Here is a 25,162-nt window from a genome sequence, read left to right on the forward strand (position 1 = left end):
TAGCTTAAGAAACCGCTAAAATAAGGGGAGGTGGTTTGATGACTTCACCTAGAGGGATTACTCAGTGTTGTCCTTATGTTGAAGTATTTATGTACCAAGGTCAAGAATTCTTGGTACATGACGCACCTCTATTTTTGAACCAGTCATGAACTGTGACTAAAAATCAAATTTCAGTGTGGGTGGAGTAATGAATTCCAGGATGTCTTTGAGTGTCTCCCCTTCAAAATAAAAGAGAGAGTGCGTGCACCTGAGGAGACTTTGGAGCGGGAGTCACAAGAGCTGGAAACTCTTCTTAGCTCAGCCATCGACTTGGAGATTGCTCCCTTCCATCCTTCAGGTTGGGTAAGCATCACTTACTTATCTGAAGCTTATACTAAAAACTTTTCCATACACATAATAAGAAAAGTACCAGCAGATGATGTTTAGAGGAAATGTGCTTTCTTGAAGTCTATTTAGGGTTGCTGTGTCTATTGTTCTATTAGCTAGTTTCTGTATTCATTCAATCCCTTCCCTGACTTTTTAAGGAAAAAAAAATCGAGTTAAATGATTCTCTTGGTGAAAGGAAAAAGAAAAGCATGTAAATATTTTTCACAGACCTCCGACTATTCTTAGAAAAACTGGTGAATTTTGGAAACAGGTTGAGGTGGGCACACATTTTTGAGGGTTTGGCATTGTGTCTAGGACAATTTGTTTAACTTTTCTGGGCCTTCCTGTCCTTCTCTGTAAAATGCTTAATTAAGCATTATTGATTATCGATTAATGCTTGACCTGTCCCTTCCCTATAGTTTTAGTTGCTTTGTGATGACTATTTGCACGTACACCTGCATGTGAGTCACACGTGTGTGCACACAACCCCCAGCCTGTGTGGAGAGCTGTGGTTTTTACCTTGGCATTTAGAACATTGTGTTTTCTAGGGTCTGTTGAATTTTTTTATAGTTTTAATTTGTTTCGAAAATAGAAACTAGTTTTCTTTCCTCCTAATTCAGCTTCTTCCAGTACATGGTCATCATACTATGAAACAGTACAACTATTGTAAAGCCTATGGGCCCAAAGTTTCAGTAAGAATAAATGCAATGTTTCATGTCTGAAATCCTGCTGTTAAACATATTCACACCTAATAAATACCTGTTGATTGATTAATTCTCCTGGGGGGGATTGAACAAGTAAAAATCATAACAGTAAGTATTTTGCTTATGACTTTGTATGATGTATGTTTCAGTAGAGACATTGAAACTCTATCCTGCTGTAAATCTCAAAGGGTACTTTCAACCTCCTGGGGAGACCTTCACCATCGTATGTCACGGATTCACCTTGAATAATCTCAACAATCAGTTACCAACACTTGCTCTGGATTGATAAACTGAGAATGAGACTTTGGGTCTTGGCACTTCTAACAATTCTTGTACATTTCACAGCAGCTAAATTTAGTAAGTACTGCTTTTCAACTGAAATTGTAAAATTTTAAAATTAAGTAATTCCAAAGATGTTTGCCTTGTTTTTTTTTCCTTAAAGGTTTTATTTATTTATTTGAGAGAGATGGCATGATTATAAAATTTTAAAATTAAGTAATTCCAAAAATATTTAACTTTTTTTTTTTAACATTTTATTTATTTATTTGAGAGAGTGAGAGAGACAGCACAAGCCATGGGGAATGGCAGAGGGAGAGGGAGAAGCAGACTCTCTGCTAAGCAGGGAGCCTGACGCAGGGCTCGATCCCAGGACACTGAGAGCATGAACTGAGCTGAAGGAGGAGGCTTAATGGAACCGACTAAGCCACCCAGGCACCCCATCATTTGCCCTGTTTTAAACTGCTTGCTTCTGGTTGTTTCTGGAAAATTCATTTATGCTTCACAGTCATTCTTTATCAGTAATCTATCAGGACAAATTCTTCACAACAAGTATATCATAATTTTAGTTTTACATATTTAAATACATCAAAATTTATCCTGCAGCCCACATGTAGGAGGTGCTGTAAGCGTTTGTTGTCCCATAGTATACTTCTCAGAGTGACATGTGGCTGCTTTGTCACTGGAGCAGTGTAGGAAGATTGGCTGCAAGTTAATTCACTAACCTGTGGTATGCATTAGAGCATTTCATAGAAGATCTTCATCATTTACCATCATTTACTATTCTTTCACGGTGAAAGTGTCACAGAAAATGGTCCATTTCTATATTTAATACCAGAAGGATACAGTATAAGAATATAATGTTGTTATATGGTCATTTCAGGATCCTATTTATGTTTTGTTTGTTTGCTTTTTGTATCTGCAGGCAAATCATCCTGGGGCCTGGAAGATGAGGCTTTAATTGTGAGATGTCCTAGGCAAGGAAAGTCTCGATACCCTGTGGATTGGTATTACCTGAAAACCGACGAAAGTATAACCACCCAGAAAAGAAATCGTGTGTTGGCTGCCAGGGAACGGCTTAAGTTCCTCCCTGCCAAAGTCAATGATTCTGGAATTTATACTTGCATTATCAGAAGGTATTAGCAAGGCAGTCACCATAATCTTCAGCTTGTTCCTTGTATTTGCTAATTGACGGTGTGAGCTGTCCTTCCTCTCCTTTCCTTCCTAGACCTTTGTGGGACAGCTGAATTTATCAAGTGGTTTGAATAGAAGGGTATTTCTAGGAACACCATCTGGTTGGGTTTTGGGTGATTATGAACAATTTAAAGATAGAATTGCAAGAATTTGTAATTCAATTAGGAAAAGACCTAGCTTTTGTAGTAACCAAGAAAACTGAGAGCACTCACTCACTTTGGCTAGAAGTAGGAACAAACCAGCTAAAAGACCCAGTAAGCTAGATGTTGGCCATCAAGAAGGCCTATAGTGGGAGCAAAAGGGCTGTTACCAGTGCCTTAAACCTGAGGGTATTATAGAGGGCACGGATTGCATGGAGCACTGGGTGTGGTGCAAAAACAATAAATACTGTTATGCTGAAAATAAAAAATAAATGAAAACAAAAAACAAAAAACAAAAAAACCTGAGGGGCAAGCCTAAGAGGGTTGTGTAAGAGTGTGCCTGCAGATTCTTTACTCTACGTATATATTGTTAAATGTTCTGATCTTGTGCCTGTATTTGGTATATACAATATGTCAGATGAACTACATCAAAATGTGAGATGTGATTAGTTAGGCATCTGGCTTCTGAGGTCAGAACAGTCTTCGTTTCAAATTCCTGTCTTGTCACTAGTTGGCTATGTGATGGCAGCAAGTGATTTCTCCGTCCTTCTCTTTCCTTATCTGTAAAATACATACGATAATATAGCCTACTTCAACACATCCTTATGAGAAGAAAATAATGTAATGTTAGCACCATGAATGATACACAGTAAACTCTCATTAAATACCAATTATCTTTATAAAATCCTGTTCTTGGCATGATAGCAGATCTAGTGTATAAAGAAATGGTGAGGGAGTCATTTCAGGGCTAATATAAGGGCTATGTTTTTTTTTTTTTTTAAAGATTTTATTTATTTATTTGACAGAGAGAAATTACAAGTACACTGAGAGGCAGGCAGAGAGAGAGAGAAGGAAGCAGGCTCCCTGCTGAGCAGAGAGCCCAATGCGGGACTCGATCCCAGGACCCTGAGATCATGACCTGAGCCGAAGGCAGCGGCTTAACCCACTGAGCCACCCAGGCGCCCCTAAGGGATATGTTTTATCTCAAATGCAACACAAAAAATATTTAAAACTCTAAATTTTTAAAATTAACATATAATGTATTATTTGTTTCAGGGGTACAGGTCTGTACTCCTCAGTCTTACACAACTCACAGCACTCACCGTAGCACACACCCTCCCCAGTGTCAATCACCCAGGCACCCCATCCCCCCCACCCCTCTCTTCCAGCAACCCTTGTTTATTTCCTGAGATTAAGAGTCTCTTATTGTTTATCTCCCTCTCTGCTTTTGTCTTGTTTCATTAAAACTCTAGATTTTTATAGAGGTTTTTAAATAAGAAAATAATTCCTGTACATCAGTTGTTTGAAGAAAAAAAAAGCAGTATTAAGTAAAAGCTTAGAATTGAATGAAGTCATTTCATAATGCTGAGTAACTTTTTAAATCGTTTGACTTATTTTTAGTCCGACCTCCAACAAGACTGGGTATGTAAATGTCACCATCTATAGAAAACAACCAGATTGCAATGTTCCAGATCATCTGATTTATTCAACAACATCAGGATCAGAAAAAAATTCCAAAATACATTGTCCTACAATTGATCTCTACAACTGGACAGCACCTGTTGAGTGGTTTAAGGTAAAAGGACACTTGGGGGAAATGGCTGAAAAGTACACAAAACAAGGGCAAGTAAAGAGTCACTGAACATGGAATGGAATGTTTCCTTGCAGAATTGTAAAGCTCTTCACGGACCAAGGTATCACATACACAAGACCTATGTGCTGATTGACAATGCAACTAGCAAGGACACAGGTGATTATACATGCAAATTTATGCACAATGAAAATGGAGTCAGTTATGGCGTCACAACAACCAGATCATTCATTGTGAAAGGTGAGCCTACCGAATGTAACAAAACATAATATTTAAAAAAAAAATGTGGGTGGAATCGTGCCCTTCTTGTTGATTTTCCTTAACTGCAGACTCCCTTATCTGCAAGGGATACATTCCAAAACCCCCAGTGGATGCCTGAAATAGGGGATAGTACTGACCTTATATATACTATGTGTATATATATATATATACTATGTATTTATGTATATATATATATACTATGTATTATATATATACTATGTATATATATATATACTATGTATTTTCCTGTCCATACATACCTATGATAAGGTTTAATTGAAATGCTGGATTGATATGCTGGGCACGGTAAGAGATTAGCAACTATAACTAATAATAAAATAGAATGATTACAACAAAATACCATAGTAAAAGTTACTACAGGTCTTAGCAAATTCAGCATATGATGTTTTTCTCTTTTCTTATTAAAGTTGAGAGCTTTCACCTTTTCACTTTGAGGAAGTGTTTAATGGCTTCTCTGGCTTCTCTGCATTACCAGCGTCATTACTTTTGTGCTTTGGGGACACTATTAAGTAAAAGAGGGGTTACCTGAACACAAGGAGTGGGATGCCAGGAAAGTCTGCTCATAACCAAGAAAGCTACTAAGTGGCTAATGGACATGCAGTAGAAACGGGGCAGATCTGCTAGACAAAGGGACAATTCACTCCTGGATGGGACCGAGTGGAGCACTGTGAGATTTTATCATGCTACTCAGAACAGTGAGCAATTTAAAATTTATGAGTTGTTTATTTCTGGAATTTGCAATGTAATCTTTTCGGACTGAGGTTGACCATGTATCCATGTGAAAAGTAAAACAAACGACCATACTTCATGATCCTGATATGTCTTCCGGCTTCATCTCCTCTTGCAAGTTCTCAACAACAGAGCAAAGAACTTTTCTAAATGCACTCTCAAGATTTCAGGAATTTTAGAGGGAGTTTACAATACTAATCTGAAATCAAATCTGTTCTCTCCTATAGGACTTAAACTTTCCTAAGGTGGTGTGATCTGAATGCTAACTTAATAAACTTATTTGGGGATGGCAATATAAGTGTTTGTAGAGCAAGATGAACTTTCCTTCTCCCAATTTGTTGTGAGAAGTTCTGTAAACAGAAAAAAATCTATTTAATCTCTACTGTAATTAACTGGATTAGAAATTTAGTGAGAGGTTCTGTAAGGGATGGATAGATATTGTTGGGTGGTTTTTAATTGTGAACCCAAAGTTATCAGGAGGCAATAAGAAAGCAAGAGTGTTTATTGGGGATAAAAGAATTGTAATTTGGGGTACACAGATTTGAGTAGCAACCGAGCTAGTGTCCCACTAGAAAGCAAAAGTCAGGTGATTTTAAAGCACAGAGGGAATGTGTGTAGACATTGTTTACAAAGAATTCTGATTAATATTGGCAGTAGAAAGCTAAGCTTCAATTAATACAATTGGTGACTAAGGCTATCAAAAGCAAGTCTCTTATTGTACCAGGTTGTAGCTGTTTGGGCTCAGTCTTGGAATATTTGTAGTCTCACTAGTTCAAAAGTTCATGTTTCCACCAGTGAAGGTCATGGGACCCATCTCCTTAATGGCCTCCTGGCTCCGTTTCAAACCCCCTTGACATAAGTGACACCATTCCATTTCGCCTTTCACACAATCCTGGTTTGCAGTATTTTCTATGCTATCAATGACCTCACGTAGATAATTTGATTCTAAAAAGTGTTTTTTCAAATGTTAAAGTCTATAAAAATATCTCACCACCAAGGCTCTCAAATCTATAAGGAGATTTCAGGGTTTCCTTAGCTTTACACTATCCTGAAATAAACGAGAATCCAGGGGTGTAGGAATGCAGCGGTGCTCCAGAAGATCCCCTTCACTGTCCCTAGGCACCTGTGCCACAGCAATTAGAATTTCCACAGTGGTAGAAATCTGTGACCGGAAGTGTGGACTTATGTGTTTATGGATGTCATAGAGCTTTTTAATTTTTTTTCATTCAATAAGCATTTATTAAGTATCTTATATATGCTAGTGTTTCACAGAACTTTGGAAATCTTCTTTCCTATATTGCTGTGCTTGTTCTGTAGAATTGTGGTTTTCTAGCAATTGCCAAGTTATGCAATTTATTTAATGTGTTGGACTCACATTTGTTTTAACCCTGATATTTGTAATCTCTTTGTCTTTGATTTAAGAGGAAGAAAGCGTTTCTTGGTTTCCAGTAATTATAGCCCCTCCACAAAATGAAACAAAAGAAGTGGAAATTGGTAAGAAAACTTTAAGAATGCTATAAATGGTACTTGGAGAATCCTTCCATAGGACTCTTGATCTGAATTCCCTAAGCATGGGTCAGGCAGTTACATGATGGATCTTGGGAACTGAATGAAATATCATGTGTAGAAATATTCATCTGGGTACTTACTCATCTGGGTTAATATTCGGAATACCCAGCATTTACATTTGCAATGTACTTGTAACTCATGGTGCTCTCACACATACTGTTTTATTTCATTCTTACTTCTCTCCTGGAGGTGGACATCATTCCCAATTTATGTGCGTGAATACTTAGGCTCAGGTAGGATCAATGACATGCCCAGGGTTGTGGATAATCGGTGATAGAAGGATAAGAACCCAGGCTTTCCAACTCTGCCCATCTCTGCCTTCTTTGGTTCCCTACCAGAAATGAGATACAGCTCAATGTTCTTGGTCTGTAAGAGAAGTTCCTTCATGAACTGGTTCTCACTGTGTCCTGGCTTATTTGCAGCTGTTAACCCCACGTGCTCTGTGTCCCCTCCACCCCCTCACAGTTGTGACACTGAGAAGGCAGCATTTCCATATTATTTCTTGCCTTTGTCCATGATGTTCCTTCTTCTCATCTCTCAACAGTGAATTAAATACCATTCCCCGTCACCCTCCTTACCTGCAGGTGGGCACCACCAGAGCCTCCATCCAATCTGGTCCAAGGAAAACATTTTCTTATACAGGGTGGCAGTCCTGCTCCCTAGGTGACTTTTCCCTCTGTATTCACATGTAATTTGTCAGTCTTTCGATAGACTAGAGTACTTTGTATTTTAATCATTTGGGTGTGCCATTGTCGCCATCTGAGACACTCTGCATTCCTCATCCATCTGCACACTTCTTGACCCAGAACCAAGGGCTCAGGAAGGGATGGCTAAATAAATGCATGTCCCCAGGTGGGCGGCAGCCCTCATGCTTTCAGCTCAGGGCAGAGGAAGCGTCCAGTAAAAGGAGAAGTAATAAAGGAGAGTTCCCTTGAAGGATTCAGTACTGGGATTGTAGTTGGGTCCAGCAAAACACAGTTTTACCAACAAAGGGGCTTCCAGAGAGATGAAGAGAATTTGGTAGAATGAGAAAGATGTGGAAGAAGGAAGTTACAAAGAAATTCCAGTTTAGAGTAAAAAGAAGTCCCTCCTTATAAAGTGGGATTGATGAAGCCAGAGTTATTTACCTGTGGAGTTTACACAGCAGGTGAGGGGAGAGAGGGAGCTGAGCTTCCTCCCAACTGTGAATGAAGGGTGTGGAGGCAAGACGAGGGTCTGATGTAGGGAGGAGGGTGTTAATGATAAGGAAGGTGAATGGAATCAGTTCCCGGCACAACCTAAGTATTCAATGACTTTTTTCACATTGAATGAACTACTACTGGCAGAACTGATTTTTTTTTTTTTAAGATTTTATTTGTTTATTTGACAGACAGAGATCACAAGTAGGCAGAGAGGCAGGCAGAGAGAGAGAGAGGAGGAAGCAGGCTCCCTGCTGAGCAGAGAGCCCGATGTGGGACTCGATCCCAGGACCCTGAGATCATGACCTGAGCCGAAGGCAGCAGCTTAACCCACTGAGCCACCCAGGTGCCCAGAACTGATTTTTATTGTTGAATTTCTTCGCTTCTCATCCAGGAAAACCAGCAAGCATACTCTGCTCTGCTTGCTTTGGGAAAGGATCTCAGTTCATGGCTGGCGTCCGATGGAAGGTGAACAGAACCACAGTTCAGAACTTTGGTGAAGCAAGAATTCAAGAGGAACAGGAGCAAAATCAAAGGTATTTTTTAATATTGAGCCTGACACATCCCCTTTTCCTCCCACACAATTTGCAACAGCGAAGTAAGTACTGAACGTAACATGTCGCCTTTTTAGTTCTAGCAATGAGCTGACTTGTCAGAACACAACTTTGAGAATAGATGATGTGAGAGAGGAGGACCTGTCGCTGCGGTATGACTGTCTGGCTCAGAGTCTGCATGGCTGGATACGGCACACCGTGAGACTAAAGAGGAAAAGGCCAAGTAAGGAGTGTTCCTGAGACTTTGGTCACCCGAGTTCGCTGCATCAACTGTAAGCTGAAATCATTTGCTTAGAGAACAATGTGTTGGAGTGTGGTTCCAGGGCGCGTCTCTCACGACAATGGACATGGCCCACCTCATAGAATGTGCTTCTCCTATAAAGAACACTGACCTTTGTAGTATGGTTTCCCTGGTTGCTTCTCTACAGCTTTTCTCCCCCTTCCTCCTCCTTCTCCCACCCTTTCTCCTCTCCCTCCTACCTCCTGCTCCATTCTTTCCCCTCCTCCCCTCCCCTTGCCACCCTCTTCCTCCTTTGTCTCCACCCCTCCTCCCTCTCCTCCCCTTCCTCTTCCTCTTCCTTCCCCCCCCCCCCCCCCCCCTTCCCCCTTTCCTTCCCCCCCCCCCCCACCCTTACCTTCTCATTTTGGTTCCTCTTTAACATGCAGCTGCTTCCTTGGCCATCCTTCTGCTTTCATTAGCTCGCTCTGTCTCACTATATATGAAAGAACACACTAACAGCAAATGTGAATATGTTCTGTGTTACCTTTCATGACTTTTATGGCACGTTATAAACATGTTCCCTTCTATAAATTTTTTTTGGGTCCTAAAGAGTGCACATTTTGTTAGTGAGGCTGGCAAAGTAGATGAAAAGATGAAGTATGTAATTACTGCCCATTCCAGGAAGAAGATCTTAAGACACTACTTTGTAATAAGACATCATGTGCCATTATTGTTAAACTTTATAAAATAGTAAATCTATCTATTTATTTATTTATTTATTTTCTACTTGCAAAACCTAAAGTATTTACTCTCTGGTCACTTCCAGAAAAAGCGTGTGATCCCTTACATCCTTTCTCTTTTTAAAAGAAAAACATTTATGCTCTAATGCTATATTCTCTTATTTCCTGTAGCTGTACAGCCAACCTTGATTTTGGGTAGAGTAAGTCTTCCAATTTTATTCTTCATCAAGATTGTCTTGGCTGTTCTTTGACCTTTGTATTGCCACATAAATTCTCTTCAGATATATTTAGATTATAAACATGCTTTGCTACAAGTTACATAGAAAGTTTTATAGCTTATTTTATAATTACTTAATGTATAATAGAAATCGATCCATGATAGTAAATGTTCTTCTACACCATGATTTTTAATGGCTTCATAGTATCCCATTACACAGAGAAACCATCATTTACTTCACCAAATACATTTTTGAGCTAATTGTCTTTCTTTTTCTGTTTGTTTTTGTTTTGTTTTGTTTTGTTTTTTAGGGGTTCAATGTATTTAAACTAAAAAAAGAAAACACAACATGTTCACCTATTTCTCCCATCCCCACCTCTGCCCCTGGTAATTACCAATCTCGGTGTAGGTGAAACTCACGGGACGTCTGGTAGCTCAGCTCATTTCTTTACTGTATTTCTTATTCAACAAGCAATTCAGGTACCACCTTTTATGAGGAGCCTTCCTTGGCCACCAGGTTGGGGTCTATATTCCTTCCTGGTGTTCTTGTAGGGCCCTGTCTCTATGTCTACACGCCTCACACTTAACAAAAATCTGTTTGAGAGTCTGCTGAACATGACTCTAAGCTTCATGAGGGCAAGACGGCATCTTACTCATCTTCATGTCCTCCATCTGTAGTGCAACGCCTCTGGTACCTATAGCATGTACTCTACAACAATTCGTTGAATAAATAAATGAACGCATACCAAAGGTATCAAGGAAAATGATTTTTGTACATTTCCACTGCTTTAGTTATAAGGCTTAATTATTCAACAAAACAACAGCTTACATTTATGTTTGTTAGGATAGATAAATTTCCCAGTAACTTGGAAAGGCCAGATTGTTTAATAACTTCTCAATAGTTTTATCTGAATCTACTGTGCCTTTAATGACTTCATTATAATCTGATGCAATAAGATATAAGTATAACAAAAACAGGAAACTGACTTTCCTTCAGTAGATTCAGACACTATATATAATCTTTTAAAGTTAAATGGAGAGAATGATCCGTCTGGGGTATAGGTAACAAGGTACATTGTCTGTAAAGAATCTGAAACAGTTATAAGACCATCTAAGAGTCATTGTGCTTTTTTTTTTTAAGATTTTATTTATTTATTTGAAAGAGAGAGAATGAGTGAGAGAGAGCACAAGTGGGGGGAAGGGGCAGAGAGAGAGAGAGAGAGAGAGAGAGAGAGATACCCCTGCTGAGCAAGGAGTGTGACAGGGGACTTGATACAGGGCTCAACTCTAGGGCCTCTGGCTCAGCCCCAGGATCCTGGGATCAGGACCTGAGCTGAAGGCAGATGCTTAACTGACTGACAGCTGGGCACCTCAAACTCACTGTGCTTTTAATCATCACCTTACTCAGACAACGCTAACCAATGTTAGTGATGACACACTTGTCCTCTGGGGGACAGATTGCTTCTTCCTCCCCTCCCTTGGTATGTCATTGCGTGCAGTGATGTCAGCAAAAATAGTTTTACAAACATTTCCTTCCGAGCACCTGTCAACTTTCTCCCTTGTTTGCATTTCCAGGCAAAGACATCTTGTTTGTCAGAAGAAGCATTGAATCCAGTATAAATGGGGAGAAAAATATGGTATTTTTACACTTGTCACTCCATGCACAACTACATGGAAATTATTTAATGTGTTTGTCACATAGTCAAAGGGAGATTTAAGTCCTCAGTTTATACCCCTAAGTGGGACATAGCCCAGATTAATTTGAATAACCACACAGAGGCACAAAAAATTGGGGGTAATAGATAAGCAGACCACCAAGTTCATGTGGTTAAATCTCTGTCTGAGATGGTGCTTGGAAGTTTTGCTTTAATTTAGACTCAAATCACCAATTTGTAAAACAAACAGAATCATGACATTGAGTGCTGTCGAGTTCCATGGGTTGCCAGGTTTCTACCGGTAATAATGGAATCACCCCAGGACATATGGACCATGTCACCATGTAGTATCAGGGCGGTAGCTGGCACAGTGGATCTTCAAGGAGAGGGCGAGCTGTGCCCTTCCCCCCAGAACTGCCATTGTCTCGATATCCCCATGACTTGTTTACTACGTTGTCACTCTATGAATGTTCTCCGATGACCTGTGTATTGGAATTGTCTTCATGTTACATGTACTTGGTGACTTTTTCCCTTCTAGTTTATTTGTATGAGTTACCCTTCCCCTGTTTTTCTTCAAATTAACGTGGTTACACTCTGTTTCGACAACTGTGAACATTAAACAAAAACTGTTGCTATGGCAGTTTAATCGTCACAATGAATTCCTTTATTTCCCATCATAAAATAAATTACAACATTGTCTCAAATTTCAACAACAAAAACTTAAAAAGTTTATGTTCCTTGATGTGATTAAATAAATATTTGACACTCCTAATCATAGTAGTACACATTTATTCATTGTTTCCTTTGGGCCTCTCTGATTATTTCCCATCTCATTTCTTATTTATTTGATCAATAACCCAGGAGGAAGAGACTGCTACTATCACCCAGTTTTGCTGATGAGGAAACAAGAGGAGGTTAAAAAACTTGAGGAATTGAGTTAGAGCCAGGACTCAAGCTTAGGCAGTGTTTTCCTGTTTATAAACACTTTCAAAAATATTTAGTGTTTACTCACCACATACGGAGTTGTTTACACAGGTGTAAAGTCATTAACAGAAAGATACTGAACTTCAACTTTCTTTACTGTCTCAGATTAACTTCTCTCCTCCCAGTGGAAGTGGCCACACACATGCCCAGTTACTTCATCTCGATCTCCCCAAGAAATGGACGTTCCCAGAGGGTATCCAGATAGGACTTTTAGAGAGAGTGACCTGAAGGGGAATCCTGTTGAAGTGCTTTCCTTAGGGCATATTTATCGTTTAAACTGATGACAGTACAGATAGTAAGCTCTCTGCCAATTTTCAGCAACACGCCTCCTCCACCACCGTGCTCCCCTGCTTCCCCGTGTTGAATCTCTTTGCTTAGCCATTCTTGATTTCACAGTTCTGGATCCTCAGGGTGCTGATGAACAATGGGAGGAATCTGTGAATATGGATAAATGATTTTCTAGGGCAAGACTGGAGCCCCATGCTTTGAGATTTTAGACAAAAAAGGCAGGGAGGGTGTTACAAGATACAAATCTCCTTTGAGATTGTTCTAATGGTCATCTTTAAGTGACTATTTGTAAGAGGAGAGTTAATTCTAAAGAGAGAAGTAAATATAAAACAGCCAAAATATACCATTAATGAGTACAGCGCTTGTTTACAATTTGTACGTATCTCTTCCAAGTCTTTGAAATCGGGAACCATCTCATGTATACACTTTGTGCAACAGTGAGTATGAGATGCAGTGCAGTGATGAGAAAATTAAGGGTTGTGTTTAGAACCTAGCACCCCAGGAATATGACTTCCCCATCAATTATGCGTTAGAGACTTACATGGCCCCTGTCTCTTCCCTGCTTTCTTATGCAGTAAGACCCCAAGACCTTTTGATTCATCCTCCTTAATGCCCCAACCCCAGATGTATCTGTTCTTTTCTCATTATTACACAGGTCAGAACCCTCCTTATGTTTCACCACAAGTATTGCAGAAACTTCCCGTCCATTTTCTTCTAAGTAATTATGGTCTCTTCCCACAGAGACAAATCTTCCCCTACCTTCAGATTAATCCTGCTTGTCAACCGCTTACATTGTTAACACCCAACTCAACACTCATCAGTGGCTCCCATGACCTTCCCGAATAAAGGCAAAATGCCTGAACGGGAGCCCCAAGTTTGGTCAGAACCGAGCCCTGACACACATTTCTTGTTGTTTCTTCCACTACTTCCCCATGCTGGATTACTCCGGTTCCTCAGAACACACCACATCTCTGCCCTTGGGCTCACAGCAGCTCCTCTTGTCAGGAGTGCCTTTTTCTTGTTTCCTGGTTCTCCAAAACTTCTCTCCCCCTGCAGGAAGCCTCCATTACCCACTCCAGCCTGGAGGGAGCACTCCTAAAAACCTCTGCCAGCTCCAATGACACATTTACCTCCTATCTTAGTTAAGTTTACATTTGGGGCCGCATCTTGTATGCTTCGAGAAGCCCCTACCGTGCCTAGCTTGCTGTCTTGCCTAGGGGAGGCACTCAGTAAAGGTTCACTTACTGATTTGTAACACAGCCATGCAAATGCTGGGGAGGCATCTCCTGTATGAATTTCTCATCTTCCCAGTGGAGTTCTGTTTATTTTACCTTGTTCTAGGAATATTAATGATCATTTTTGTCCTCCCCTTATCTTCTGAATAGATGACAAGCAAAGCACCTACTATATCCTGGCGGGATTTAGCACCTTGTTAATGCTGATCAATGTCATGGCCATAATGCTGAAAGTGTTCTGGATTGAGGTTAATCTGCTCTGGAGAGACCTAGCTAGACCTTACAAATCAAGGAATGGTAAGTGGCAAGTTCCACATTTTTCTTCAAAGAAAAGGATGCATGCTGGCTGTTGGTGGTACATTTGTTGATCTCTTAAGAGCTATGGTACTAAACCCAGATTTTGCTGGCTAACATATTGTTAGCAGATCTCTCTCTTTTTTTCTTTTTCCTCAGTCCACTCGGAGGCCAGTCTCTGTCCTTTTTTGCTGCTCCTTATGGTTCTGAGATACATCTCAACAGCTCAAATCTCCTCCCCCAATAGGCTTGCTGTTCCTGCTAAATCAAGAACAGAAACAGCCCAAGGCCAGAAAAGTTTAATCATTTTGGAAAATGTGTATTGGAAAACTTCATGGAATTCAAAACATTAACTAAAGTGTTCCTGCTTCCCAGATGTGAACAGCTTAGACAGAGCCATCAGAAGGCAGGTGTATTTTACCAGAAAGCCCACTCCTTACAGAGCCCTACCTGGGTGCACAAGTATACACCTGAAAGAATACATTTATGCTTGCTGAATCAGACAACATTCTCTCCTTTGGAGGCAGATATACTCTATATTTTCCATATGGCCCACTCAACTAGGGCTAATTATTTGATTTGTGGGAAATATAGATCCCTTAAAAAAAATTCTCCTTTCGCATTTTCATTTCCTAGGTTAGGGGGAAACAACAGCTAAAACTGAGATCTACTCCAAAAACAGAAGATCCCTTATACATGACAGATATTTATCAATAAGTTATTAATTAAATTTGACAATATGGTGTGTGCTAAACTTGCCTCTCTACCTTTCAGTCTGAGGCAGTAAAGGGAGAAAATTTGCAGATTAAGATTGGTTTTCTGATGACACTTTGCAGTAGTGGGTTGTGGTCACCATCTCTGGATTCTAGAATATTTTGGGGGATGGGATACACGCACCGATAACAATAAAATTCAGGGGAGAATGTCTAGGAAGAGTCAAATGGGAATTTCCAGAGCCAAAAAATAAAGTTGTACTTCTTGTTCTCATTTTCAGATGGAAAGATCTACGATGCTTATGTTATCTATCCGCGGAACTATAAAAATAGTCCCGAGAGGGCCAATGCCGTGGGCCACTTTGTTCACCAGATTCTGCCTGAAGTTCTTGAAAATAAATGTGGCTATAACTTATGCATTTATGGGAGAGATCTGCTACCGGGAGAAGGTAAAGCTATCAACACACATCAGGGACAGAAAGTCACGTTTATCAGAAGGCCAAGGATAGGTGGTCTTATCCCTGTGTTGGATAAGGAAATACAATCATTATTCCAGGCCTCAAGACCAGAGTTTTTAAATATTTCTCCAGAAGAAAGAGATATTATTCTTTGCTTGTCCTTCCCCCATAGCCGACCTGATCATGAGGTCTTCATAAGAGTATCAGTGATGTGAGGATACTGCTATGTGGATTTAGCAAGACATGGCCCCTACTTGACTTCCCATGTCCACTGTTAGGATAACTGACATACATCTTAATTCTCTCTAGAAGAGCTGAAAGAAGACTCAAAAAACGAAAAACAAAAAAACAAAAACCAACCAACAACAACAAAGAAATGTGTTCTCATACCTAGAGGCATTGACTGAAATATTTGCAAGGATTCAGAAAGTCTTCGTGCTTTCCCCTGTATCGGAGAAACATTTGCAAATGTGTATTCTCACCTCATCCACTAGAGCTGTCTTCTGTTTCTTAGTCGATTCCATGTACCTTCCACAGTTTGTCACAATTCTGGCCTTTCAGTAGCTTTTCTCCCTCTATATTTATGTCAAGTACCCATGAGCCCTCCTTAAAGTTCTTCTCGAATTTCTCAGAGACCAGGAAGTGTTTGGAATGTTCCTGAGGCAGGAGCATCACTGAGGGTAAGTCCAATAAAGTGAATGCTTAGTAGACTGTGAATTTAAACTGGCATTTCCACTGCAAAAAGGGATTCAAACATCTGTAGATGTAAAGGAACACCCAGCAGGTGAATCCACTTCATCCGGAAATATTTGGGCAATGTTAATCCCTCCACAATGGTGTGGGTAACTTTGTAAAATGAATGATTCAGGAAAACGGAATCCCAGTTTTCTCTAGAAGCCTTCTTCCTCCAGCTCTCCCGCTGGCTACTCATTCCAGTAGAAAGAAATGAGCCACGGTGCTCAAATGCTCTTTTCATGCTACACATCTGCTCAAGAAGCTGTAGGAACCCCAGCTGTTTGTGACGTCACACCACCTGCCACATCTGGCTGCAAACCCTTCATTGTTTTTGTCTCAGATCCATCCACCTCCTTTCTAGTTCTACCTCTCTCCAGCCCAGTGTGAACACCAGCGCGCTGAGCCTCAAGCTTGTGTGGCCTGCATCGTGCTGTTTTTCACCTGGGAATGTTCCCACCCCCTCTCCCTCAAGCATGTCCTCTGAACCTTACTTTAACCTAAGGAAGGTCAGATATAACAAAACAACACCAAACTTCACTTGTCCCTTTGGAAAAGTTCATGACTGCATCAGTGGTATTTCTTCCCATGCTAGTTACCTTCTGGAGCTTTGCCCTGTCAAATCTACTCTGCACCCTGCTCCATCCAGTGGCCCCGGGGAGGTGGGGGAGGAGCTGGTCATTATGGAATCTATCAGGCCCCTGCCCTCTGCTCCCTGCTGGGTTCAGATGGAAGCAGAAGTACAGAGGCAGGCATCAGGTAAGGTTGCCAGGGGAGCTGGGCTCTTCTCTCCCAGAACATGGGCTCCTGTTAGCTACCTTTATACACCTTAGCTTTCATAATTGCTTTTTCCCCTTCACACCCGGAGGAGTGTAATGCCTCCCTGGCTATTTCCCGTGCTGGGGTTCCGAGGCATCTCTCATTGATTTCTCTTGGCTCTGTCCACATCTTTTATAAATTCTCCTCTCATTAATCTCTCTTAAGTCAGTCCTTTTGAGTGTGCTGAGTTTTCTGTTAGGATCCTGACCGACATGAAGTCTCTCTGGTGCTATTCAACATTTATTTCCCTAGTTCACACTACATGGGTTGGCAGTCTTTTGGCTGTCCTGCTCTAAGAAATTCTTGAGTGGTTTCGTTCATGGTTGCATTTCTTTGATTTCTCTGGTCCCTCCTTGCAGGGAGAGCTGAGTATTTTACATGTGCTTTCTAAGTCTGCCCAAAAGTTTCCTGCCATCACCATGGAGCTGATGCTGTATAAACTCTAAATTGATAAGGGGATCTGGTCTTCCTTAAGATCTTTCTAGTCTGAGTCAAATCACCTTCTCAAACAGAGACATTGGGGAGTGACGTGAATCCAGGACTCCCTTAGAGATTTTAATCAGTTCAGAGGAGCAACAGTCCCTAAGAGTGAAAGTACTAAGCCCTGGTAAAACACATAAGCTACTATTCTAAGAAGATAATACATAGCTAATGAACTTGAATTCTAATTCTCCCACTAAACATCTCTACCTGCCATGTAACTCCAAGGATTCATTTTAGTTAGAACTGACCTACCTGAGAAGGAAGAGGGGCTTGGGACTGATGTGCTCACAGTCGAACATAATAGGTTGTCCCTTCAAGCACATTCCCCCTTACCTGAATGAAGAACTGATTGGTGTCAGAATCCCATAACAGATTAAAACCATAACTTTTTTTTTTTTTTTTTTTTTTTTAAAGTCCAGAACATTCATGATCAAAGCATTAGATTTCAAAACGCAGGAGCAGGAAATGTGATCCGGGGCTTTTATTCTTAGATGCAGCCACTGCCGTGGAGAACAACATACGAAAGAGCCGGCGGCAGATTTTTATCCTGACTCCTGATCTGGTCCACAGCAGGGAGTTTGCATACGAGCAGGAGATCGCCCTACACAGCGCCCTCATCCAGAATGACTCCAAGGTGATCCTGATAGAAATGGAGGCTCTGAGCAAGCCCGGTGGACTGCAGTTTGAGGAGCTTCAGGAGTCCCTCCGGCACCTCGTGGAAGTGCAGGGTACCATCAAGTGGAGGCAAGACCACATGGCTGACAAACGGTCTCTGAATTCCAAATTCTGGAAGCACGTCAGGTACCGCATGCCTGTGCCCAACCGACCCCCAGGGAAGACACCCAGTTTGGCTTCCCTGAGTGCCCAGGAGCAATAGTGCTGGCTTTGGTGTGCTAGTAAGGCACCCAGCTTCCACTGACCTGAACTCCTCCTCCTGGATGACCACACTGGACCAGACACTGGAGCACGGGCAGGAGGAGTGGTGATGTCTAGAGGAGGCTGGTCTCTGATTTCATCTACCAACTTGACTCCCATTTTCCTGATTCTGGGGGGATGCAAAACACCCAGAAATTTCTTTTCTCGACCCCTCTCTCTTCAGCCCACTTTTCCTGCCTTTTCTCCCTTTACTGATCTTTCTTCATGTGGCCTAGTATTTTTTCATTATGCTTTTTTCCCTCTTTCTCTCTCTTTCCTGTTCTCCTTCTCCTTATTCCTTGTCAATACTCCACATTTTAAACTTCAAGCTGGACGTGTTAGAGCTAAATGTTCATGCAACCTTGAAGAACACTCAGATTTCCACAAGCAGAACAGTAACAGTCCTTCTTATTCCCAACCAGACCAGAATTTATTCTATTTTATTTGACTGGATGCTGGGTTTTTTCATTTCGATGTTGTCGATGTTATTGGAGGGGCTTACCTGGTTGCCATTATAATCAAATTTTTGCTGCTCTAAAATTTCTTTCAGAGATTTTCATTCTCTTTAGAAATATTTTTTTCAGGTTCCTGGGTGGTTCACTTGGTTGAACATCTGTCTTCGGCTCAGGTCATGATCCCAGGGTCCTGGGATCGAGTCCTGCATGGGGCTCTCTGCTCAGCTGGGAGTCTGCTTCTCCCTCTCTCTCTCTGTGATCTCTCTCACTTTCACTCTCTCTGTCAAATAAATGAATAACATCTTTAAAAGAGAGAGAGAGAGAAATTTTTTTCTCCCTCTAAAAGTTACAGAAGAACAGAAAATATGAAAGAGGAAAAGAGCAAAAATTATCCATAAATCCATTATCCTAAGATAATGACTCTTAAACATTGTGGTAAATTTGTTTTCGAAAAAAATTTGAATTTGTGCTGAAACATACCATTTATGTAGTGAGATCATACAGTGTGTAGTTTTTTGGTTTTAAGATTATTTATTTATTTATTTGACAGACAGAGATCACAAGTAGGTGGAGAGGCAGGCAGAGAGAAAGGAAGGGAAGCAGGCTCCCTGCTGAGCAGAGACCTGATGTGGGGCTTGATCCCAGGACCCTGGGATCATGACCTGAGCCGAAGGCAAAGGCTTTAACCCACTGAGCCACCCAGGTGCCTCCAGTGTGTAGTTTTTATATTTTTTCTTATTTTACATCATGAGAAAAACATTTTGACATGTCACTTAAATTTTAATATTTTAAATATTAATAGAATTCTATTTCATGGTTGTGCCATAGCTGATGTACCTCTTATTTATTGTTGTATATTTGAGTTGTGTTGAATGAAACAGCCATAATAATAAGTAATTCTGCAATGGCCATGTCAGTATATCTTATATTTCCCAGTTATGATCTTTTTTTAATTTAAGAAATTGGTTTGTTGCAACATTTCTATGAAATCTGTAGGGCATTTTGGCAAAACCATTTAGCAAAAGTGAAGATAAGAATACCACTGCCATTAATTCCCTAAAGGAGTTCACATGCCCTCAGTGCCAGCAGTGTCTTCTCAGGCTGGGAGTCTTGTGAGAGCTCAGATTTCACAAGTGGGTGGAGATCTTAGCCTTAGCTGAGCTTTTTTTTTTTTTTTTAAATAAAGAAACAGATTTATTTTTAAAAAAATATTTTATTTATTTATTTGACAAAGAGAGAGACAGTGAGAGAGAGACAGAGCATACAACCAGGGGGAGTGGCAGGGGGAGAAGCAGGCTTCCCACCAAGCAGGGAGCCAGACGTGAGTTTCGATCTCAGAACCCTGGGATCATGGCTTGAGCTGAATGCAGCTGCCTAACAACTAAGTCACCCAGGTGCCCCCCCACTGAGCTTCTTTAAAAAGTGTATATTGGGGGTATTTTTTAAAAAAGATTTTATTTATTTATTTGACAGAGAGAGAAAAAGAGAGAGAGTGAGCACAAGGCAGAGGGAGAGGGAGAAACAGGCTCCCAGCTGAGCAGGGAGCCTGAAGTGGGGCTCAATCCCAGGACCCTGGAATCATGACCTGAATAGAAGGCAGATACTTAACCAACTGAGCCACCCTTGCCCCTCTGATTTGGGGCTTAACTGCAAAAGAAAACTGCACGCCAGCCCCTCGACAGGGAGTGTAATTTTGAACTGTCATTCAATGCCTGAGAAGAAATTGTATTTCTGGAAGATTGCCTAAAGGATCTGGAGTTACCCATCCCTTTATATACCATATAACCTGAATCTATACTCCCTGGATTAAGGTTGCCAGATAAAACACAAGACATTAGTTGAATTCAAAGAATGAAATTTCATCTGAAATTCACATTTAGCTGGGACTCTTGCGTTTTTATTTGCTAAATCTGGCTGTCCTACTCTGGTTAGTTATTGTGCTTTTATATGGTGATATTTGATTTTACGGAACTGCTAAAACATCTAGTCTGTGGGAAGGATGCCGTCTAGTTGACTGGTTAACATCACTTAATATGGAATCAACAAGCCATCCTCTGCTATCAGCCGGCTTTGTGACTATGAGTAATACCATCAGGAAGAGATGTGCCTTTCATCTTGCTTCCCCACTGACCAAGACTGACAGAACTGTTTTTGATATGTGGACATAAATAATTTTACAACTGAAAAAAAATAATTTTACAACTGATTTTATTTTCCTCTTCAGTTAGCTACTTGGACACACAGAGCCCAACTTGGCCTCTTTCTACAGCAAGTACATAGAATATAACAAGCAAGTTATAATAATCTCTTCCTTGTTTTTTTAATGTTTTATTTTTGAATGTATTTTAACTGTCTATATTGTAAGCTGCTTTGTAATTTAACACTTACATTTTTCTGAATGTGCGCTGAGTATCTCTTTGACAGGGGCAGGGAGAGGAAAGGCTGTGGAGGCGTACGCAGGGTCATTGGGCTTGCTCCTTATTAACCTTATGGGGTTTGAATCCATTGAGGAAGCCCAGAGGGATGAGGGAAAGACTTCACAGAACCCAGAGAGGGCTGGCTCCAGGGCAAACTCTGACGTCGCTGAGCTCTTTCTTCCCAAACCTACACACCACCTCCCAAGTCACCTGAGCTTCAGTTTCTGCAACTAAATCATGGGAGGATGGAGGAGAAGAGCTCGGAGGGCTTTCTCAGCTCCAAGAGGCTGATTCCAAGCGCATGCTCACAGAGCAGCTGCAGAACCGCCAGAAGTCTGGCTTCTCAGGCCAGCACACCACCAAACTCTCCTGGTTTCTTCCTCTGTGTGGTGACAGTAACAGATGCTTCGCCTACCACACAAGGTAATGTGAATGGAATGAATTCAGCCAAAACCAGTGGGGTGTCTACTATAGGATCCTAATAAAAATTCTGGTGAATTATAAAAACACAACAAATTTCCCTTTCTCAGATCAAATTTCCATGTGATAAAATGCAGATTGATGAGTCTTGACAATCACACATACCTATGTAGTTGCCATCTCAAATCAGGTAGAAATATTTCCATCAGGGGCACCTGGGTGGCTCAGTCAGTTAAGCGTCTGAGTCTAGATTTTGGCTCAGGCCATGATCTCCTGGGTCATGAGATCAGGCCCCAATGTCAGGCTCCTCAGTCAGTGCGGAGTCTGCTTGAGATTCGCCCCCCCACCCCTGCCCCGACTTGTATCCTTTCTTTTTCTCTCTCTTTCAAATAGAGGGATAAATAATGACTCTTTTTAAAAAGAAGTATTTCTATCACCTCCCAGGGAAGTTCCATCCTGCCATTTTCCAGGCAATCCCTCTCCTTCCTTGGAGGCAAACAATGCTCCAATTTCTATCTCCATGGATTAGTTTTGTCAGATCTTAAAATTTCTATCAATAAAGTCAGATGGACAGCTCTGGGACTCCCTGCTTCCACACAACGTAAAATTTTGGAAATGTATCCGTGGTTTGCATGTGTCCATACTTCTTTCCTCTGAGTTGTATTCCGTTGTGTGGCTGGACACAGTTTAACCTCTCCCTTGGTGATGGATGTATGGGTTGTTTCACGTGGTACCTCTCATGACTATGGAGACTGTGGACATTCTTGGAGACATGTGTTCTTACTTCTCTTGGCTCAATACCAAGGAGTGGTCTCTTTTAGAAAACTGTCAAACTGACAAACTAATTGTACCACTGTACGTTTCCTCCAGTTAAGTATGAGACCGTTCTTGTTCTCCCTCCTCACTGATGACTGGGACTGTCAGGTTTCTTTGAATTTTAGTTATTTCAGTAAGTGTTAAAAGAATCTTATTGTGGTTTTAATTTGCAGTTGTCTGACGATTAATGATGTTGAACTTTTTCATGCTCTTATTCACCAGGAAGATTCATGTATCACTCAGTGAAAGTAGAATCTTCTATACATTTAAAGATTGTGTTGCATCTCTTCATGTTGTTGATGTGTGAACATTTTTTATATATTCTGGATATGGATTCCTTTTCAGATAGGTATAAGGTGAAAATTTTCCCAGGTTTACCTTCTTACCTCTTCATTTTTTAATGGTATCATTGATTAGCAGACATTTTCAATTTGGTAACAATCAATTGGTCCTTTTTTTAAAAGATTTTGTTTATTTCTTTGACAGAGACAGGGACAGCAAGAGAGGGAATACAAGCAAGGGGAGTGGGAGAGGGAGAAGCAGGCTTCACACGGAGCGGGAAGCCTGATGTGGGGACCCCGGGATCATGACCTGAGCCGAAGGCAGATGCCCAACGACTGAGCCATCCAGGTGCCCCACAATTGGTCAATTTTTCTTATATGCTTAGTGTTTTCTGTGTTTTAGCTAAGTGTTGTTTTGTTTGTTTGGTTGGTTTAACCTCGAGGTCTGGAGATATTTCTTCATGTATCTTTACGAAATATTCCAGTTTCCAGCTTTTCTATTTAAGTCTATGGTCTACTGTGAGTTGATATTCGCATACAGAATGAGGTAAGGGTCAACGTTCATTTTTTTTTTCCCCTATAGAGATGCCCAATTGTTTCAGCAACACTTGTGGAAGACTTTTCTTTCTCTATTGAACTGACATGGTGCTCTGGTCAAAAATCATTAGGCTGTATATGTGTGGGTCTATTATTCTACTTTCTATTAATTTTCATTTATATGCTCATGCAAATATCACACCGCCAAGATTAGTATTTCCTTATTGTAAGTCTTCAAGTCAGGGTAAGTTCTCTAACTTTGTTCTTTATGCCCAACATTGTTCTGATTGTTCCAGATCATTTGCGTTTTCATGTATATTTTAAAACCAGTTTCTCAATTCCTTTGAAAATTCCTCCCGGGATTTGGATTGCATGAAATATAGGACTCTATAACCTAAAGAGTCTTAAAATATATAGACTCTATGAACTCCACAGTTTGTGCAGAATAAATATCTTAACAATGAATCTTCCAATCCATGGTATATCCCTCCATTTTTATGTCTTTCATGTCTCTTAGCAGTATTTTGTTGATTTTGTGGTAGACATTTTGTACATATTTTACGAGATTTATACTTTGATATTTGATTTTTTATGGTATTGTAAATGGTATTTTTAACAAATTTCATTTTTCAAATTTCCATTACCAGCATATAGAATTATAATTGATTTTTGTATATTGAATTTTTATTCCACAAACTTGCTAAACTCATTTATGACTTCCAGCAGCTCTTTAGTAAGTTTTGAAGGGCGAGCTACATAAAATTATGCCATCTATCAGAAAGAGTAGTTTTATCTTTTCCTTTGCAATCCGTGTGCCTTCTATTTTTATTTCTTTACTTTTCACAAAAAGACATCGTTATCTTGTTCTCCACTTTATCAGATTAGGAATGTTCCTTTTGGTTTTCAGTATTCCAAGTGTTGTTAATGAAGGAAAAGCTGTTGAATTTTGTCAGATGCTTGTTCTTATTGCATTATTGGGATAATTGTATGATCTTTCTCTTTTATTTTGTGATGAACTATTTTGACTGAAGAGAAGGGATGAAAATCACTATCTCATTAAACCCTCTCATTGTCAGCCATTCTTCGGTTTTGTTGGAAAGATCCTACTACAGACCAATCTAAAAATTTTGAAACACGTTTTCTCGTTTTGCCTTCTTTTCTTCTAAACAGTTAAAAAATCTCAGTTGAACACTTCTGCTCCCTCTCTATGACTTCCTGAAAGAGATGCCCCCCCCCGCCCCCCAAGCCTAAACAGAAGTCCTCAGCACAGATCTGAGACTTGAGTGCCTCAGAGAATGGTCTCCTCCTTACTTTGGATGACCCCAGGGAGCCTTCCTGTGTTTGGGGGCCTCTTCCTTGGCCTCCTTCCCCTTAACCACAGGTGGTGCCCCTCTGCCCAGTGAAGGCTGTTTCCTCCCCAACCTGACTCTGGTGCAATTCTCTCGGCGGCCTGTAGGGTGCGCAAGGAGCAGCCCCGAGCGTCCCGGGGCTCTACAGGTCCGGTGGACACCGCCCACCGCCCGGGAGCTCCCGAAACTCGCCGCCCGCTGCTGGGACCACAGCAGATCTCGGCGCAAGGGCGAGGCGTGGGATTTTCCGGCTTCGTGCAGTAGCGCCCGCGATCAAGCGGCTCCCGGAACTCAAAGGCGGGGCGCCCAGTGGAGTCCATATACCCGGTACGCTCCAAGGGGCGCCCCAGACTAGGAGCACCCCAGAGCCAAAGCATCCGGAACCGGGCGTACCCCCCGCCCCCACCTAGGAAAACCGCGAACTGGGAGGATTCCCAGCCCCGATCCTCACTGGGAGGAATCCCCGACGAGGAGCATCTCTGATAGGAGCATCCCAGACCCGGGACACTCCGCGGTATAGAACAGCGCCCCACCTCGCACTGCGGACACGG

At 41.1% G+C, this 25,162-nt stretch overlaps 1 protein-coding gene across 2 annotated transcripts; it reads left to right on the forward strand.

The window, feature by feature from the left end:
* The first annotated feature begins 173 nt into the window (after window positions 1–173).
* Window positions 174–24,393, forward strand: IL1RL1 (interleukin 1 receptor like 1). Of its 2 annotated transcripts, none has more exons than XM_059406349.1 (11): window positions 174–342; window positions 1,220–1,427; window positions 2,272–2,482; window positions 4,082–4,256; window positions 4,349–4,511; window positions 6,705–6,776; window positions 8,424–8,565; window positions 8,661–8,806; window positions 14,073–14,219; window positions 15,211–15,378; window positions 17,913–24,393. In XM_059406349.1, exons 2-11 carry the CDS (start codon window positions 1,367–1,369, stop codon window positions 18,296–18,298), a joined length of 1,671 nt encoding a protein of 556 aa, XP_059262332.1. In that variant the 5' UTR covers window positions 174–342; window positions 1,220–1,366; the 3' UTR covers window positions 18,299–24,393. The 2 variants fall into 2 exon arrangements, with proteins under 2 accessions (XP_059262332.1, XP_059262333.1); XM_059406350.1 differs by having other exon boundaries at window positions 175–342; window positions 1,259–1,427.
* The last annotated feature ends 769 nt before the right edge of the window (window positions 24,394–25,162 follow it).

The sequence above is a fragment of the Mustela nigripes genome, chromosome 7 (genome assembly GCF_022355385.1).
Source record: "Mustela nigripes isolate SB6536 chromosome 7, MUSNIG.SB6536, whole genome shotgun sequence".
NCBI classification, from domain to species: Eukaryota; Metazoa; Chordata; class Mammalia; order Carnivora; family Mustelidae; genus Mustela; species Mustela nigripes.